A 16,119-nucleotide genomic window follows, 5' to 3' on the forward strand; every position below is an offset into this window, starting at 1 on the left:
CCTCATTTTCTCCACGTTGGCAAATTCCACTACATAATGACATTTGTAAACAATTTAACTTTTGTTTTAGTTGAGTTTAACAGGACTTATCATACTAACATCCAACCTGTAAATATGACTCCGAAGGTCATTCTGGGTTGACATAGCAGACAAATGTTTGTTGTAATGTTTTATTTTTTCCTGTTTTATATCCAGATGTGTTTCTTTCTTGTAAATATGAAGTCATTTATTAAAAAAAAAAAAAAATACTGTTCCTCAACTTGCAGATTTGAATGTTGTCTCAAGGTGTCTAGTTCAGTACATTCTGCTGTTGTGGTGTAGTGGTTAAGGATAACTAGCGTAAAGCCATAAAGATTGCATCATTTTTGAGCAAGTAACTAAAGCTAATGAATGTCATTCACTTCATTAGATACTAAAACTTCCAACAGAGCTGCTCAGGAGCTTCTTGAGGAACTGGTAATGTGTATCTTATGCTGTGAATGTGAAGCAGGGCAGTGCTCAGTGTAGGTTCCCTGGATTTAAGAAAATCTTTTTGACCTTTTTCCAACACTATTGATTAGACAGCAAAGAGGCAATACTGCACAAAAACTGGCTGATGGAAAACAGCCTCAGCAGGTTACAGTTCTAGAGAGTTGAATCCATGGTTTAACCTCAAGGAGGTCGTCTCAAAACATCAGTACAAAAGGCAGCAGCTTCAGGCCATGCTGCGTGTCTTGGTGGTTTTCTTGGCTGCCGCCGGTTTTGTGTTCGGACTTTTGCGAAGTTTGGATTTGGCTCTGAGCATTTTGACCTTCCGAAGGCCGTTGAGGTGCATTGGTTTGGGTTTGGTTGCCTTGGGCGCCTTGGCAGGCTTCGGGGTGACGGCAGGGGGGGAGGGGAGGCTCTCACCCCCGGGACAGGACTTGAAGACGTGGACGTCCTTGACCCTGCGACCCCGCAGCTCGGGGGGATTGGCACAGGTGGCTCGTACCTTCAGGTTGACTTTCTCAATCCACCTAGATGAAGAGGATATTATGTTATTAAAAATGCCCAAACACAAAGTAAAACATCTCAACTAGTGGCTAAAATATAACAAGGGAAAAGCGACATCTCAAGAGTGGAGTGTAATATAGTGTTGCCTAGGAAGGAGGTTATGTTTTCACCCGCGTTGGTTTGTTGGTTTGTCTGTTAGAAGGATTACTCCAAAAGTCTGCGATGGATTTGAATGACATTTTTTGGAGGGGTGGGGTGTGGCACAATGGTGTCGATCCGGACCACGATCCGGATTCAGGAATTTTTGTAAGGATTTCGATCAGCCAGAACATTAAGACATCTGGGTATATAACACATGCGCAATGTAACTGATGACGCGTTGATGACGCATGAACAACCACGTGTTAAGTGAATGCAGGGGAGAATGTGACATCTAGTGGCTGAATGTTATCAATGTTATCAATAGCACCTTTAATGGGACGCCACGGTAGCTCAGCTGTTAGAGAGGGCGCCTCATGTACCCAGGGAATGACATCCTCTCTCTCCCCCTTTCATAACTTACTCTCTCATTATAAACAAAGGCATAAAAAGCACCCCCAAAAAATAGCACCTTCAAGTTTTGGGTCATTGGGAGTAAACTTACCATATAATGGTAAAGAATCATCCCAGATAAAAAACATTTTTTTAGACATTAAACATGCTTTGTCCTGATTTAAAGAGCTGAAAAGAATTCAGGCTTTAAAACTCCCGTTGGCCAATCATTTGTGACTCCAGTGATTGGGCTGTAACTGTCTTACATGCGTAGCGGCAGCAGAGGGCAGTCACACATCAGAGGGTTGTCGGCCAAGTTGATGACCTCCAAGGAAGTGAGAGGGTGGAGGTTGGGCACCTCCTCCAGCTGGTTGCCCTCCAGGAAGAGACTCCTCAACCCTGGACCCAGACCTGCCAGGGAGTTCTGCGACATCTGGAGTTAAGAGAGATTATGTCAGAAAATTGTTAAATAACCTCTGTGGAATGATTTGTTGCTGATCGTAGTGTAGTAGTTCTCATCACCCACCTTCTCCAGTCCCATGTTATCCAGATACAGCTCCTTCAGTGACCTCTCCAATGGTCGGAAAGCGTTCGGCCCCACCCAGCGAATGGAGTTCCCAGACAGCCTCAGGTCTCTGATGTTCCCCGCCTTGCTCAGTGCTTCAGTGGGCACCTCCTTCAGCTTGTTCCCTCCCAGGTGGAGCGTATCCAGGTCACCGGCCTGGTCCAGAGCCCTGGGCGACATGTGATCGATGGTGTTCCCGGTGAGGTAGAGCGCCCTGAGGCCCTCGGCTCCGGTCAAGATGTCCGGCTCCAGCTTGGCGATGGAGTTGTTCTCCAGATGGAGCGCCAACACGCTGGGCACCAGTTTGAAGGCTCCTTTGGGGAAACCGGTGAAGCGGTTCTTCTCCAGGTGGAGGTAAGTCAGCTGAGGGAGGCCTGCGGATTTAGATGATAGAAATTTGAGTACTGAGTGACAAGTCAGAATAATGCCACAAGGGTCTCATCTACAAATGTAATTTAGCATTTAAAAGACCTTTAAAGGCGTCAGGGCTGATGGATGTGAGGTCATTCTCCGACAGGTACAGGTAGATCAGTCCTTTCATTCCATTGAAAGCTCCGCCCTCCACCTCTGCGATCTTGCAGCGCTGGAGATGCAAGGACACCACCTGGGCGACGCCGGGGAAACTGTTGCTAGGGATGTAGTGGAAGTTGTTGCCGCGCAGGTCGAGGAGACGCGTGTCTGGAGAGAAACCCCGAGGAACTTTGGTGTGAGCGCGGTTCTCACACGAGGAGTGGTGCGTCTCAGCCTGGAGACGGGGAGGTAACGGGAATGTAATGGACAATTTGACATTATGTTTAAAGTATTTCTATGAGCTACAGTGGGGTTTGGTAGCAGAAAATGTTTCAATGATTTAAAACATTGACGGTTAAAGCATTAGTACGACATTTTAAGAAATATACTTACATGTGCTTTTATGTGTTTTATGTTTTTATGTCAGTTCAAAGAGCAATAGTGACAATGCTGTGCAGCTACAAGACATTTCTTTGAGTAAGAGGTAAAAGTCTTTCTGGGAACCTTGACATCAGCTAACAGAAGTATAAGGGTCGTGTCTAGAAGGTAACCCGCAAATTGCAAAAACTTGCAAAAAGTTCTCGCAAGGCTCACAGCCCGACAACCCATACTAATCATTCAAGGTCATTGCCTAACCTTAACCACCTCGCGAGAGTTTCGCAATCTGCGTGTTACCTTGTAATCACGACCAAGTATTAGTAGACAGGAAATGAGTGTCCATACACTACAAAAGTAAATCACAAAACGTCATACAGCCCACTCACCTCGCAGACACAGTTGACAGGACACTTGACCTTGTTCTCTGGCTCTCGCGTGGGCGCTGGTAAGTTCCTGGTCGCCTCCTCGAACTCGGCCTTCAGCATGGCCTCCTGGCTCTGACAGCGCAGCTCAGGAGGGTGAACAGCCTCCAGGTTCTCTCCTGAAAAATGAGCCGGTCCTCCACATGTCCCCATCAGCTTCACCTTGCTCCGGATCGACCACTCCCTGCAGTGAGGTAAAAACAATTAGAGGATTAGTACTTTTTGGTTGACAAAATTAAAGCTCTGAAGTCAGCTATCAGTTTGAAATCCACAGCTGTACCTGAATGGACGCAGGTAGCAGTTGCAGTAGATGGGGTTCCCAGCCAGGTTGATGCGTGCCAGGTTGGGTGAACCTTCAGAGAAGGGCTGGATGACGCGCAGCTGGTTGTAGCTGATGTCCAGGTGGACGAGGCTGGGGCATTTTGATACAGCCGAGTTGGCCATGTCCTGCAAGGACATGTGGTCCAGGAAGAGGTGGGTCAGTTTGGCCATGGACACCACCTCCTCTCCGAGGTACGTCATCGGGTTGTAGCTCAGATCAAGACGGGTCAACTCTGGCAGTCTGGATACCGAGGGGGAGATGTTTGGAAAATGAGATCCCAGAGGCCCCTGATACCTAGATAGTGTCGTTATGCCAAGCGCAGCCTACCTGGTCATGGTCTCCGTGGGGAAGAACTGCAGCTCGTTGTGGTCCAGACTGAGACGGGTGAGCGTGAACAGACCGGCCAAGGCCTCGGTGTCCAGGTAGTTTAATAAGTTGTGACTTAGTCGAAGCCATTTGATGTTCTGCAAGCCCTGGATGGAGAAGAGGTCGGCTTTTTAATTAATGTTCCAACAGGAGACATTTCTGCATTTCTTTAAAGAGGACCTACTATGCTCATTTTCAGGTACATACTTGTATTTTGGGTTTCTACTAGAACACGTTTACATGCTTTAATGTCCCAAAAACACTTTATTTGTATCATACCGGCTGTGCTGCAGCACCACTTTTCACCCTCTATCTGAAATGCTTGTGATTGGTCAACTGAACTAAACTCTTCAGACTCCGCTCCAGCTCCGCTTTAACTAGCTTTGTTTGAGGGCGTGCCAAACTAGCCGCTAGGCAGGTAATATGCAAATGTATTACTTGGTAACATCGCCATGTTACTGAAGGAAAGGCAGGACTTCAAGCGAGGCGTTTCATGCAGTTCAGGAGCAGTGTTTCTGTGGGGGAGAGTAACTCCCTTTGGCGTGGACTTTGTAACTTTGCAGATCTTTTACATGCACAAAAAAAACTATACAACACACTAAAGGAAAGGGAAAAAGCACAAAAGCATAATAGGTCCTCTTTAAAGCACCTTTTTGGTTTGCCATTTTGTGGTATTTTGCTACCTGGAAGGCCATGTTGGGGATGTAGACCAGCTGGTTGTGTGTAAGGGAGAGCAGGTTGAGGAAGCCGAGCTGAGAGAAAGCTCCGGGCTGGATCTCTTCCACGCGATTACGGTCGACCATGAGCTGCTTCAGCGAGGGCAGGCCGTCGAATGACTCCTGGACTCACAAAAAACAAAGGAAGATAAAAAGTTTAACTGTTCTGCACTGAAAATGTGTATGGGGGTTTGAGTTTGTTTTAACAAGGAGGAGCTATGCAAAGTTAAAAGACAAAATAAATATTGTGGATGGTTTATGAGAACTGGATCTGCAGCGTGTGTGTGACGACCTGGTAGAGGATGTCAATGTTGTTGTTGGCCAGGTTGAGGAAGACCAGGCGACCGAGGCCGCGGAAAGCCCCCTCCTTCACCCTGCGGATGTTGCAGCGCTGCATCGACAGGTGAGTCAAGTAGGGAGTGTGTTTGAAAGCCCCGCTGGGGAGTTCCTGGATGTCGTTGCCTCGAAGATCTAATTTCACTGTGATCTACGAAGAGAGAAAGGGAATTACACATTAGATGGAGCCAGATGGGAACTGAATATACTATAGAAATGTCATGTGTGAGTAAGAGACCTCATCAACAGTAGGAGGAACTTGGGTCAGGTTCTTGTTGATGCAGGTCACAGTGAGCTGGATCTGATCACAGACGCACTGCTGTGGACATTTTGCTGTGTGTGCTGCAGGGATGCAGAGGAGGAGCAGGACGACCCAGAGGGTGTCAGGACAGAGATGGGAGAACATCTGAGAGGGAAAATAACAGCGTTTCAGACAGAGGGTGAAAGAGGCGCTGCAGCACAGCCGGTATGAGAAAAATAAAGTGTTTTTTGAGCATTAAAGCATGTAAACATGTTCTGGTAGAAACCCAAAATACAAGTATGCACCTGAAAAAGAGCATGAGAGGTCCTCTTTAAACCAGTTGTTTCCAACCTTGTTGACCTGTGACCCCCCTCTAAAAAGCAGTCTGATTGGGGCCGCTTGTCAAGTTTCAGATAGAGTTGTTCCATTTGAGAGACATTTCCACTCTAAATGTTCCATTCAAACTTTTCATTTAAATAACTGTTCATGGCCCAAATAGGTGGAATTATTCAAAATGTCACCCAAAAAAAAAAAAATCAAAAATTAGATGAAAGTCCAAAAAATTAATACAGATTTGTGAAGCAGATTTTTTTTGTTTTGTTTCACCTCATGCATCATCTCACAACACCATATATATCTTGTAATGCTGTGAAAGTGGGCCCAACACACTAGGTTGGGAACCACTAGACAAAAATAGCAAAAATGAACTGTGTCTAAAGTAGAAAACTAAACTAAAATGCTTCTTACACATTAATGCAACAGTATTAACAATCTAATTATATTCTATATGATAATATATCAGTTATCAGTAACTTTTGTTTACTTTACTGTAACTTTAAATACAATTTAGCATATAATACTTCTATGCCTATACTTGATCCTAAATGCAGGACCGTGGTATTGAGTATTTTTACAATGTGTTATTGAGTCATCTACTTAAGTAAATGATCTGAGAACTTGTTGACAGCAGGAAGAATGTGTACCCGTGCAGGTTAAAGGAAGAGGATGCCAAGCTCAGAAACAACCAAGGTCTCTACAGGACATATTCTAGACATTTACCACAGCCTGAAAAAACTCCATTCTATCAGAGAAAGGTGTGTGCGTCACCTTGTTTTACATTTCCTTACTCAGTTTGATCATTCTGTACTTTTTGGGTGTTAGTGTTATTTTGCTCAGATTGGGCTGCCCCCAGTCTTCACTGGAATGCCTTAAAACCACATTCCCATGTCGGATCAACAGTCTTGATCCGCAGGAATGGACATGAAAAGCTTCACAGCTCCACACTCTGAAATTTGGGGTCTCAAAATGTTGGCACGGGGAAATGGTGCCATGCTGAAACCTCTCTCTCACAAAATTGCTGCACCAAGAGATGGACATGACGGAGACACAGGACTGTATGAACCAGTCAGCATAGAAAATAATTACATTTCATTTGTTGAAGTCGACTTTATGGCTGCATGGGAATCAAGCTGACTGTATACAGCAGGGCTGTCCAAAGTGGGGCCCGTGGGCCAAAGTTGGCCTGCCATTAGGTTTGATTTGGCCCGCCAGATGTTAGAAAATATTTTTTTTTTATTAAAAGACCCAACTGACTTTACTGTCTTTTGGAGGCCATACCAGGCTCGGGTTTATGGTTAGAAGATAATGGCATCATATGAAACTAGAAAACCTAAGGACTCCATTAGTACCATATCATGTCATATTAGCATGTCAGGAAGGAGGCTAACGCTCTAAAGTTAGGCTAAACTTTGGTGAGGAAAAACTGTCATGGCCATTTGTCAAGGTGTCCCTTGACCTCTGACCTCAAGATGTGTGAATGAGAATGGGTTCTATGGGTACCCACGAGTCTCCCCTTTACAGACATGTCCACTTTATACTAATCCTATGCAGTCTTGGGGAAAACATGCAGTTCTTTGAATGCAGTATACATGTGTTATTTTTGCCTATTCTAAAAATAGTGTGTTTTATTATTTTTCTACATACTGGGGTCCCTAAACTCTCTTGGAAATACATAAATTGCATAAATGAGCCCAATTGTATTCAGCAGGTGGGTCTTAAGGGGATAACTATGTAAAACATATTCAATTAAGGGAACTTGGGATCCTAGTACCATTTTGCATCTTAATAATACAATACAATAGGTGTTTAATTTTGGCCCGTGGCTCTCCATTGAGTTCCAGTTTTGGCCTTCCAAGGGAAAAGTTTGGGCACCCTTGCCATATAGTATATGATATTTTAGCAGCATACCACGTTTTGTTCCTTAGACCCCCCTGAGCAGAAAGGGGCCAAGAAACTAGAGCCGGAGGAATGTCCTCCCGCCGGACTGTTAGTCCTTGTCCCCCCGGGGATCAACAGTCCAGACCGCAGAAGGAGCTGCAGAGCTGCCGCGCACAAAGACGCACAGTGTCTCTCCACACCGGTGTGGTGCCAAAACGCATTTCCCCTTGAAAAACTGTGTCCACTGGCCAGGGACGGTGAGAAAACTACTCGCAGTCCTCTCTGAATGCTTTTACCAGAAATGACCTTGCAACATTCATCATTAATGTTAATGATGTTCTGTGCGTAAACATGGATAGTAAATGGACTTGCATTCAGACCACTCAGAGCGCTTTACTCCACATGTCAGTATTCACCCATTCACACACACATTCATACACTGATGGCAGAGGCTACTAAGGTGCCAACCTCGCCCATCAGGATCTAATCTAAATACTCACTCACACACTGATAGCTATGCCTTCAGGAGCAAGTGTCTTGTGTCTTAAGTACACATCGACATGTGACCCGGAGCAGCCGGGGTTCGAACCAACGACCTTGCGATTGAGCCATGCGTAAACATGGATGCTGGTTTAATGGCGTTTTGGGAATGACAAAAAAAAAACTGTCATATGATATAATCTGGAAAAATACAGCCCTTGTATTTGTTCAATTCACGTACATAATTACAACCAATAAAATCTGAAGTATTTAGTGTGATAACATTTGGAAAGGTTTCTGTTATACGCTAAAATGCGCAAAATACATCCCAGTGTGTCCACATGACTGGATAATTATGAAATCCGTGTTTCGATTCTTTCTGCGTCCAAATGTTCATCTGTCACCATCACAATCACCCCAATAAATGTACATGTTTGAAATCCAAACGTCTGACTAGTTACAGCAGGTATAGGAATCCGTTTTGACGCGCAGACTCACCTTTGCTTCGCTTTGGTGGTGGTTCCGTCCAGCTGCTGGTCGTCTACTGGCCGTCTACGTGACTCTCTCACGGTCTCTGCTCTCTCTGCTTCTCTTCCCCTGGCTGTCCCCCCATCCAAAACAAACTCCGTTTATCCCTTCATTCAAACACACCTCCACCTCCTCCTCCTCCACCTCTGGAGTCTGCTGAGCCCGTTAAAGGAACAGTTCGCTTCAAAACAAACAAGTTATTTTAGCCTGTTTCACCTCCCTGCCATGCCTGTTCAATCTCCACTGAAGCTGGAAGATTCAGCTCAGCACTCATCTTCTGTTACTCTGCTTCAAAAAGAGACAAATATATACACACAGACTAAAGGCTGGTTAGATTAGTTCTATTTCTGACAGGGCGTTCAGTAACAATCATCAACAAACATCATCCTGACAGTATAACTGCAGTTCACGTGGTCTAATGTTATTCAGAATAAATGCCAATTAAAGTGTATATTCCATTCTCATCCTGTTTCCCTTTAATGCTCCATCACATCACCAACACATACACGGCTATATGAGGTTAACACGCAGCAACTGAACTTGTGCAATGCAAAGTCATCATATTAGAGCATGTTTTTCAATAAGACTGATTATGGATCAAAATGAGAGAGAAAGGACACATCAGGTAAATGTGATTCTGGTCCCCTGAGCTCTGTGGTATTATGACTGGGCTCGGTGCACATGCTGCTGTGTATTCAGGCCCGTGTGTGTGTGTGTGTGTGGTGCTCCTGCATGCAGCCCATTCCTGCTCACAGTCTGATGCACACAGCAGCACCCTGACTTGACTGGACCTTATGAGCAGCGGTGGGATGATTGGGATTGGACAGACTGTCCCAAAAGTTTCTTCTTAAACCGTACCATTTTTTTTTTTTCAATTAAAGCTGTAGTCGGTAACTTTGAGCAAATATAATAAAGTTATTTTTTATAAAACTGTCATTATATTCTGACAGTAGTGCATGAGACAGATAATATGTGAAAAAAAAATCATGTTCCTCTGGTGTCTTCCTAGTGCTCCTAGTGGCATTTGCAAGATTTCAACGTGCCCGAAGGGAAACAACGGATCAGGCTCGGCCACCATGTTGAAAACAGTCGAGGCAAAACCAAGCACTGCCCGCCGGCCGGAGCAAACTTTCTCATTTTACAGCTGAACCGTACACTAAAATATGTTTCTTAAAACATTTGAGTTGAGAAATAGGCATTACACTAACAGAATATTGATTCATATTTGATCAGCGTTGCCTAGTTTGACTGTTTGAACAGAGTTTGTGAGTTTCAGGAGCAGCGATTGACAGCTTCTGTAGAGACGCCTCAGCTCTGATTGGTTGTTTTTGTTCAGGCACAGTGAAATCTTGCAAATGCCATCAGGAACACTAGGAGGAGGCAGAGGAACATAATTTTTTATTATCACAGATTATCTGTGTCATGAACTACTGTCAGGATATAGTGTAGTGACAGTTTAAAAAAAATATACTTTTTTTATATTTGCTCAGTTACCGACTGCAGCTTTAAGCAATGTCAAAAAACAACTACATCATGCAACGCATCCTATCAGTAAAATGGAACAATAAAGTCAGCTCTTTATTTTTGACTATTTTATTTTGATTTATAGTTATAGTTTTTTTCTTTTCAGTGTGATTTACATGAATTGGCATTTCCATTTCGGTCTCAGCACTCCATAACAATGTTTTCACAGCATCAAATATCAGTGTGTGAGATCTAAAAGATCTCAAAAATACAGCAAATCTGTCGCTGTGCGTTTATCAGAACACTCTGAATATCCGTCATTCTTTTCCCAAATCTACGGTACAATTTCCAAAGTCATCTGTATCTGGAAATAACGTTAATCTGTTAACCTGGACATTTCCGTAGCTATGTCTGAAAAGGCATTGTTTTGTTGTTAACAGTGAATTGTGAAACTATATATAACTAAATGCAAAGCAGCAAAAGGTGCCAACTTGTCTAATGTTAGCTCCACCCCAGTTTACAATCAGTTTCATCCTTTTTACACATTAACCCAAAGTTTACCTGATGTGTGTTATTTCTATCTGTATTTTCTATAAAAAAATATAAGTCACTTAGAGCATAAGTAGAAAAATAAAAACTAAGACATTCAGGACAGTTATTTGCCTTCATAAAATATACAAAATCAGGAGTGGAGGTACGTTAAGTGGTTGTCCGAGTCCCTTGTTCAAGTGTAAAACTTCCCTGTTGGTTCTCTTTGTGAAGACATTAAAGTCAGTGCAGTGTGTGTCTGTGTCCCAGTGTTGGTACAAGTTGGTCAGAAGGTTGATCAAAGGTTGATCAGAGGTTGATCGGTGGTTGGTCAAGGCACTTCTTCTCCAGAGTGGAGCTCAGCCTCTCACTGGCGCTGCTGCAGGACTCCAGAGCGTCACTGTTCCTGCACGTTCACAAAGACAAAACGTACATGGTGTATCACACTGCAGCAGGAACTAATGTGACACTTTTTTTCCAACTGGTTACAAACTGTTCTACACTACCTTTATTCATAGGTTTCACATTGACTGACAAGTAAGAGGCTGTGTCCACCAAAGCGTTTTTTTCCTAAGGCCATCGTATTTTAAAATTCTTTGCAATGGGAGCGCCGCCTATTGCTTTGCTACAAACGGCAGCAGTGTGCCAAGCACCTATTCTGTGCTGAGCGCTGCACGTTTGGCGTTTTTTTTCTGTTCGCCGAGTTTGAAAAATGTTCAACTTTGGGTAAAACACTGTCGCATTTTACGCAGTCTTCCAACTCTACAGTTGAGGAGGAGCGGGACAAATAGCCGACCACAAAGACGTGATCAAATGTGTTTTATTTTGAGTATGTTGTGGTTTTATTGTGAAAAATCATCACCCTACTTCCACAGTCTCTCACACACACACACACACACATTGTTTTCTGCTATTTTCATGATTTTGTGAATTGTACCTTGTTCTTTTTCTGTATAATCTCATTACTTGATGCTTTGACAACATTGTCCTCGTTACATTCATGTCAATAAAGCATATTGAACTGAATTAATAAAGTTGACCTGAATCTGAACTCGCCCACAAAATCTCATGAACCTACATAGACCGGCAGGCCCTTCCCTTAATCTAGAACAAGGGCCAGAGCAAGTACTCTAGCAACTAGCAACCAGACACACCAAAGCATCTCAGCTGAAAAACTCCTGAGCCTCCAAAGTGCTCTCAAGTGCTCCCAGCTGGCCGTTTTCAGAAGGGCGCCTGGCGTTTTTAGCTGGGAAAATAAAAACCCTTTGGTGGACCCGGGCCCTTCATGTGTAGATAAAAGATGATCCTACTTGGACATGAAGGTGTGAAGCAGCGAGGCGTGCTGCTGAGGGAAGTATTCCTGCTGGACAGCGTGCTCCAAACACAACAGCTGACCTGGGACCAGTGACACCTTTTTCATCTTCCCCTCTCCCTGAAACACAGAACACAAAAGTAGAAACCAAATTGAACACATTTTTAATCAAAAATACTATTTTATATCAAACCTTTCAACTGTGTTATTGTCTAAAGATAATTAAAGTTACTATGTGCAGAACTTCAATGTGATTTGACTGAATTAAGCAATCCCAGTGCCCATTAGTTCTGTATCAGACTCGTTGGAGACACAGGGTTGGGAGTGTTGCGGCAGCACTGTACCTTGAGGAGTCCTATCATGACCAGCAGCGTGGACAGGAAGCAGTATGACTGGAAGGCTGAGCCACAGAGGAGCTTCTTCAATACAGCGTCTGTGGGACACAGGGATGCAGGTGATTTAGATCAATCAACAACACTATTTGAAGCACTAGTGGAACGCTTCATATAAAAGCAGCATTTTATTCACCAAAAGTTTCAAGGACAGCGGTCTTGGTCTCTGGTTCCTCGCTGTACAAGGAAGCGATTTTCAGAAGGATATCAGCGGCCTTGTGTGGATCAGATGCATCCACCTGGTAAGAAAAGAGATTAGTTTTATTATATCCATTCTGTACACCTAACCTAGGACAGTAAACATCAAAAAGTACAGTTACATCAGATTGTGGGAGCAGCAAACAACCTGCTGGTACTCTTGATTTTCACTTCTTTTAGATTCTTACCTGTTGCTGCAGGTCTGTCCTCGTCTCTCCCAGCTGGAGGAGCTTCTCTGCAGAGGGGCAGCTCAGGAAAGACATGATCTCTGCCTGAGGGGGGACACAAAGTCACAATAAGAGAACACAACAACAAAATGACTAAACTACAATAACTCATTTGTTTAGAAATTAACAATATAGACCCAACAAGCAGGGTCAAGCTGACCTGTCGTCTGGTAAATACATAAATATGAAAATGTATGCATCGTGTATTTGGTGTCTTATCTTACTGAGCTCTGAGGTTTTGCAGGACTGTCGTCTTTTTTCATCATTCCGTTTTCCCTCCCAATTTCACCGTCCTCCTCATTGTCTTCATTACAGTCGTCACTGACATCATCATCATTGTCATCGTCGTCGTCGTCATCTTCTTCATCCTCGTCATCAGGTTCTCCCTCATCATCACTACAGTGAAGTCACGAGAGAGAAAAAAAAATGTCTAAGTAAACATTGTTGTAAACATTGTCCGATCAGAGAGAAGTTGTGTTTTTGTCCTGAAGGAACTAGACAATAGCTTCAGCAAAGATTTTTTGGATTACTTAAAGGGTTACTTAGGTATTTTTCAATCTGAGGCCTGTACTACGAAGTGAGTTCAACATACCCAGGGTATCTTCTCGTTATCTGGCTTAACTAACCCTAACAAACTAGATCCCGCTAAACGGTCCTACGGCGGTGTTTATCAACTCGGTAAATCAACCCAGGGTTTCTCAATCTGGCTGTGAGCGCGTTCACATGAAAGTGGCGGTGTTAACAGCTTATGACCCTGGACCCGATTTCCCAATGGTTTTGTATCTAACTGACAACAACTTTTGAGGGATAACGCTGTAATTGTCAGCCGCGAAATGAGCCGCGAGGGCAAGTGAGCAGCGTCAATATAACGTTACGTCCACTAAAAGTGCTTGTTTTTACCACTGACAGACTCAGATTGTTATTGTAAGTGTATGACTACATTATGGAAAAGACCCTACAGAGAAATAAAACAGTTTTTCTTAACTTTCGCTTGATCCAGTCTGTTTGTTATTGTGTGCAAGTCCCGCTCAAGGAGAAGTCTTGTTGTGAAATCTGATGGAATACGGGAGGCCATCGAATTCAAAGACCTCATCCAGGCCATGACCTTGAAACTCGTTTAGATGACACTGAGCTATGCTTCCTGTACCCGCGTTTCCACCCTGGATGTATTCCACCATTGTCCTCCGGCAACACGTCGCCTCGCCAGATTTCAGAACGACACTTCTCCTTGAGCGAGACTCTTTCCATAATATCAGATACTTATAATAACAATCAGAGACTGTCATGGCAAAAACAAGCACTAGTGAAGTAGATGACGGGCCAGCCAATATTGCAGCCCCTAAGCAGCTGCTGTCGGCAGCACTCTCCCTCAATACTGGACCAGTTTCAGAAATTGTCTTTATTATCTATCTAAACATGGAAAAATAGGGTCCAGGTTGAAAAAATACGGAAGTTACCTTTTAACATCACACACAAACAGACGTGTATTACCTGAGTGATGCCAGCATGTCTCCTTTGTCCATGTTTTCCATAGCTTCCCTCAAGGACTCACAGCCCTCCTCTCCCAGACAGTTACCTGTTAGAGTCACATACAACAGTAACGTTCACCTGCTGTATCATCATTTTCTTATTCTTTTGTTTTCAGGTTAAACAAAATCATATTTAACCGAAATGTCACAACTTTTCCTACATTTTCATTACATTTAACAATTTTTGAAGAAAATTACAATTCTTTGGGAAACTAATTCCATAACTTTTCCCGGATTTTCACGGCCTCTCATGTAACAGCTACTCCTATAAGGATAGTGAGACCTGTTCCACAGTCAGTGTTCGTACCGTTCAGATCCACTTTCTCCATGTCCGGTTTGTCCATCACAGCCTGAGCCACCACCAGAGCTGCTGCCTCCGTGATCTCACCAAATGACAGATTGAGATCCTAAAGACAAAAAAACATAGCAGAGCACTGTAACAAGGCAGACACAGATAGACAGACAGAGAAAAGGGCCGAGCTTTGATGGTGAACTGACCTTGAGGATCGGCAGCCCCTCTCTGAGGACAGCAGCGAGGGCGATAGCTCCTTCAGAGCGGACCAGACAGTCTCCAAAGTTGATCACCTGAATGTTCCTCAGGTGCCTCAGAGCCTGTGTGGCCGACAGGAGAAACGGTTTGACTCAAGCACACAGGCTGGCTACATGTCTTCTCTACTTATATAGGGAGTGTGTGAACAGGTCTCACCTGTGCCATGGCTAGCGTTCCCCTCTTGGTGAAGGTGTTGTCGTTGAGGTTGAGGACGCGGAGCTCTGGGTTGTGTCGCATGGCTGAAGCTAACGCCATCACACCTGCGTAGTTGATACCATTCTGGGGCATGTGGACTTCTTCCAGGCTTCCCATCAGCTTACATGGGAAAAAAGAGAGGAGTGTAAGATTTTAAATATACAGTGATACAAAACAGAGAAAAGATGTAAATCCTCAGAAGCTGGAACAGGGAAATGTTTTGCTTGATAAATGACTATTAAAAGGGATAGTTTGGGTACTTATCCATGCTGGTCTACCGCTGCCTCAATCGATTAGTTTGTTTGTGTTATTGTGTGACTTTGGTTAATTCAAGTTCACCAAAGTCCCACAATAACACAAACCGATTGAGGCAGCGGTAGACTAACAACCCCCGTGTTCTGCAAGGTAAAATCACAGGGTTTTTTAATGGAGTCTGGTGGCTTTGGCGAAAGCATAAATGGATACAATGGCTTCAGTTCCCCTTCAGAAAGGGCTGTCTGACAACGACGTAAAGGGGTGAAAACATTATAAATATAGCGTACACTTACACTGATATTGATTTTTTGTTTTTTAGTTGGGACTTTCTTTTAGGTGGTTAATACACTAATTATAGACAAGTACCTCATACATAACAATTAGTTGATTATCAAACAGCTCTCAAAATGTTTCCCCAATAATCAGATTATGTAACAGTTAGTCAGTGATTTATTTTCTGAAATTTAATTTTATATATATATATATATTCAAACATACAGTACAGTATAAATATTTTTCTCAACTGATAATAACTGTTCGTACTAACTGTAATCACTCCTGTGTTTACAGGTATTCATGATGTAAAGCTTCAACCGCATCAGAAAAAACTTGATTTGGTAGTCTAGTTAAAAAAAAAGCTGTCAATCAATGTGGGGGTGATTATTTTCTACCTGAAAGGCCTTAGCCAGGGCGTTGGCTCCTTCATTCTCCAGGCGGTTCCTCCCTGCGATGAACACTCTCAGTTTGAGTGGAGCTCCGTGTGCTGATGACTGTCTGTGGCACTGAATCAGAGCTTCTGCCAGGATCTACACAAAGCAAACAGCACTGTTACAATCTGCACTGTAATGCAAGCATATTAAAACCGGATCTGTGTGGAACATTTTC

The 16,119-nt window shown here is 43.6% G+C and overlaps 2 protein-coding genes across 3 annotated transcripts in view; both read right to left on the reverse strand.

Moving 5' to 3' along the window:
- Positions 1-95: 95 nt before the first annotated feature.
- On the reverse strand, positions 96-8,684 carry chadlb (chondroadherin-like b). The gene is made up of 11 exons (XM_037755500.1): positions 8,555-8,684; positions 5,357-5,524; positions 5,075-5,269; positions 4,750-4,905; positions 4,028-4,173; positions 3,659-3,940; positions 3,343-3,562; positions 2,540-2,813; positions 2,030-2,442; positions 1,770-1,936; positions 96-995 (listed from the first exon to the last, which is right to left on the reverse strand). The coding sequence occupies exons 2-11, from the start codon at positions 5,522-5,524 to the stop codon at positions 695-697; spliced, it is 2,322 nt and encodes a 773-aa protein (XP_037611428.1). The 5' UTR covers positions 8,555-8,684; the 3' UTR covers positions 96-694.
- A 1,470-nt stretch (positions 8,685-10,154) lies between these two features.
- rangap1b (Ran GTPase activating protein 1b) overlaps positions 10,155-16,119 on the reverse strand; it is a 7,922-nt gene continuing 1,957 nt past the window's right edge. For both annotated transcript variants that reach the window (XM_037755884.1, XM_037755885.1), the window contains exons 6-16: positions 15,906-16,040; positions 14,941-15,099; positions 14,733-14,846; positions 14,542-14,641; positions 14,197-14,281; positions 12,930-13,101; positions 12,667-12,750; positions 12,417-12,519; positions 12,233-12,321; positions 11,887-12,008; positions 10,155-10,982 (exon numbers count right to left, since the gene is read on the reverse strand). In XM_037755884.1, the coding sequence (XP_037611812.1) occupies positions 10,886-10,982; positions 11,887-12,008; positions 12,233-12,321; positions 12,417-12,519; positions 12,667-12,750; positions 12,930-13,101; positions 14,197-14,281; positions 14,542-14,641; positions 14,733-14,846; positions 14,941-15,099; positions 15,906-16,040 (1,260 nt within the window). In that variant the 3' untranslated portion in view covers positions 10,155-10,885. The remainder of the gene's footprint in view (positions 10,983-11,886; positions 12,009-12,232; positions 12,322-12,416; positions 12,520-12,666; positions 12,751-12,929; positions 13,102-14,196; positions 14,282-14,541; positions 14,642-14,732; positions 14,847-14,940; positions 15,100-15,905; positions 16,041-16,119) is intronic.

The sequence above is a fragment of the Sebastes umbrosus genome, chromosome 20 (assembly GCF_015220745.1).
Source record: "Sebastes umbrosus isolate fSebUmb1 chromosome 20, fSebUmb1.pri, whole genome shotgun sequence".
NCBI lineage: Eukaryota > Metazoa > Chordata > Actinopteri > Perciformes > Sebastidae > Sebastes > Sebastes umbrosus.

Bases quoted from the DNA above. Each gene is read 5' to 3' on its own strand.
- chadlb (XM_037755500.1), bottom strand. From the start codon at position 5,524: ATGTTCTCCCATCTCTGTCCTGACACCCTCTGGGTCGTCCTGCTCCTC. The intron at 4,174-4,749 runs GTAGCAAAATAC...TTCTCCATCCAG, and splicing joins TCCCCAACATGGCCTTCCAG to GGCTTGCAGAACATCAAATG. The intron at 996-1,769 runs GTAAGACAGTTA...CTCTTCATCTAG, and splicing joins CCTCTGCTGCCGCTACGCAT to GTGGATTGAGAAAGTCAACC.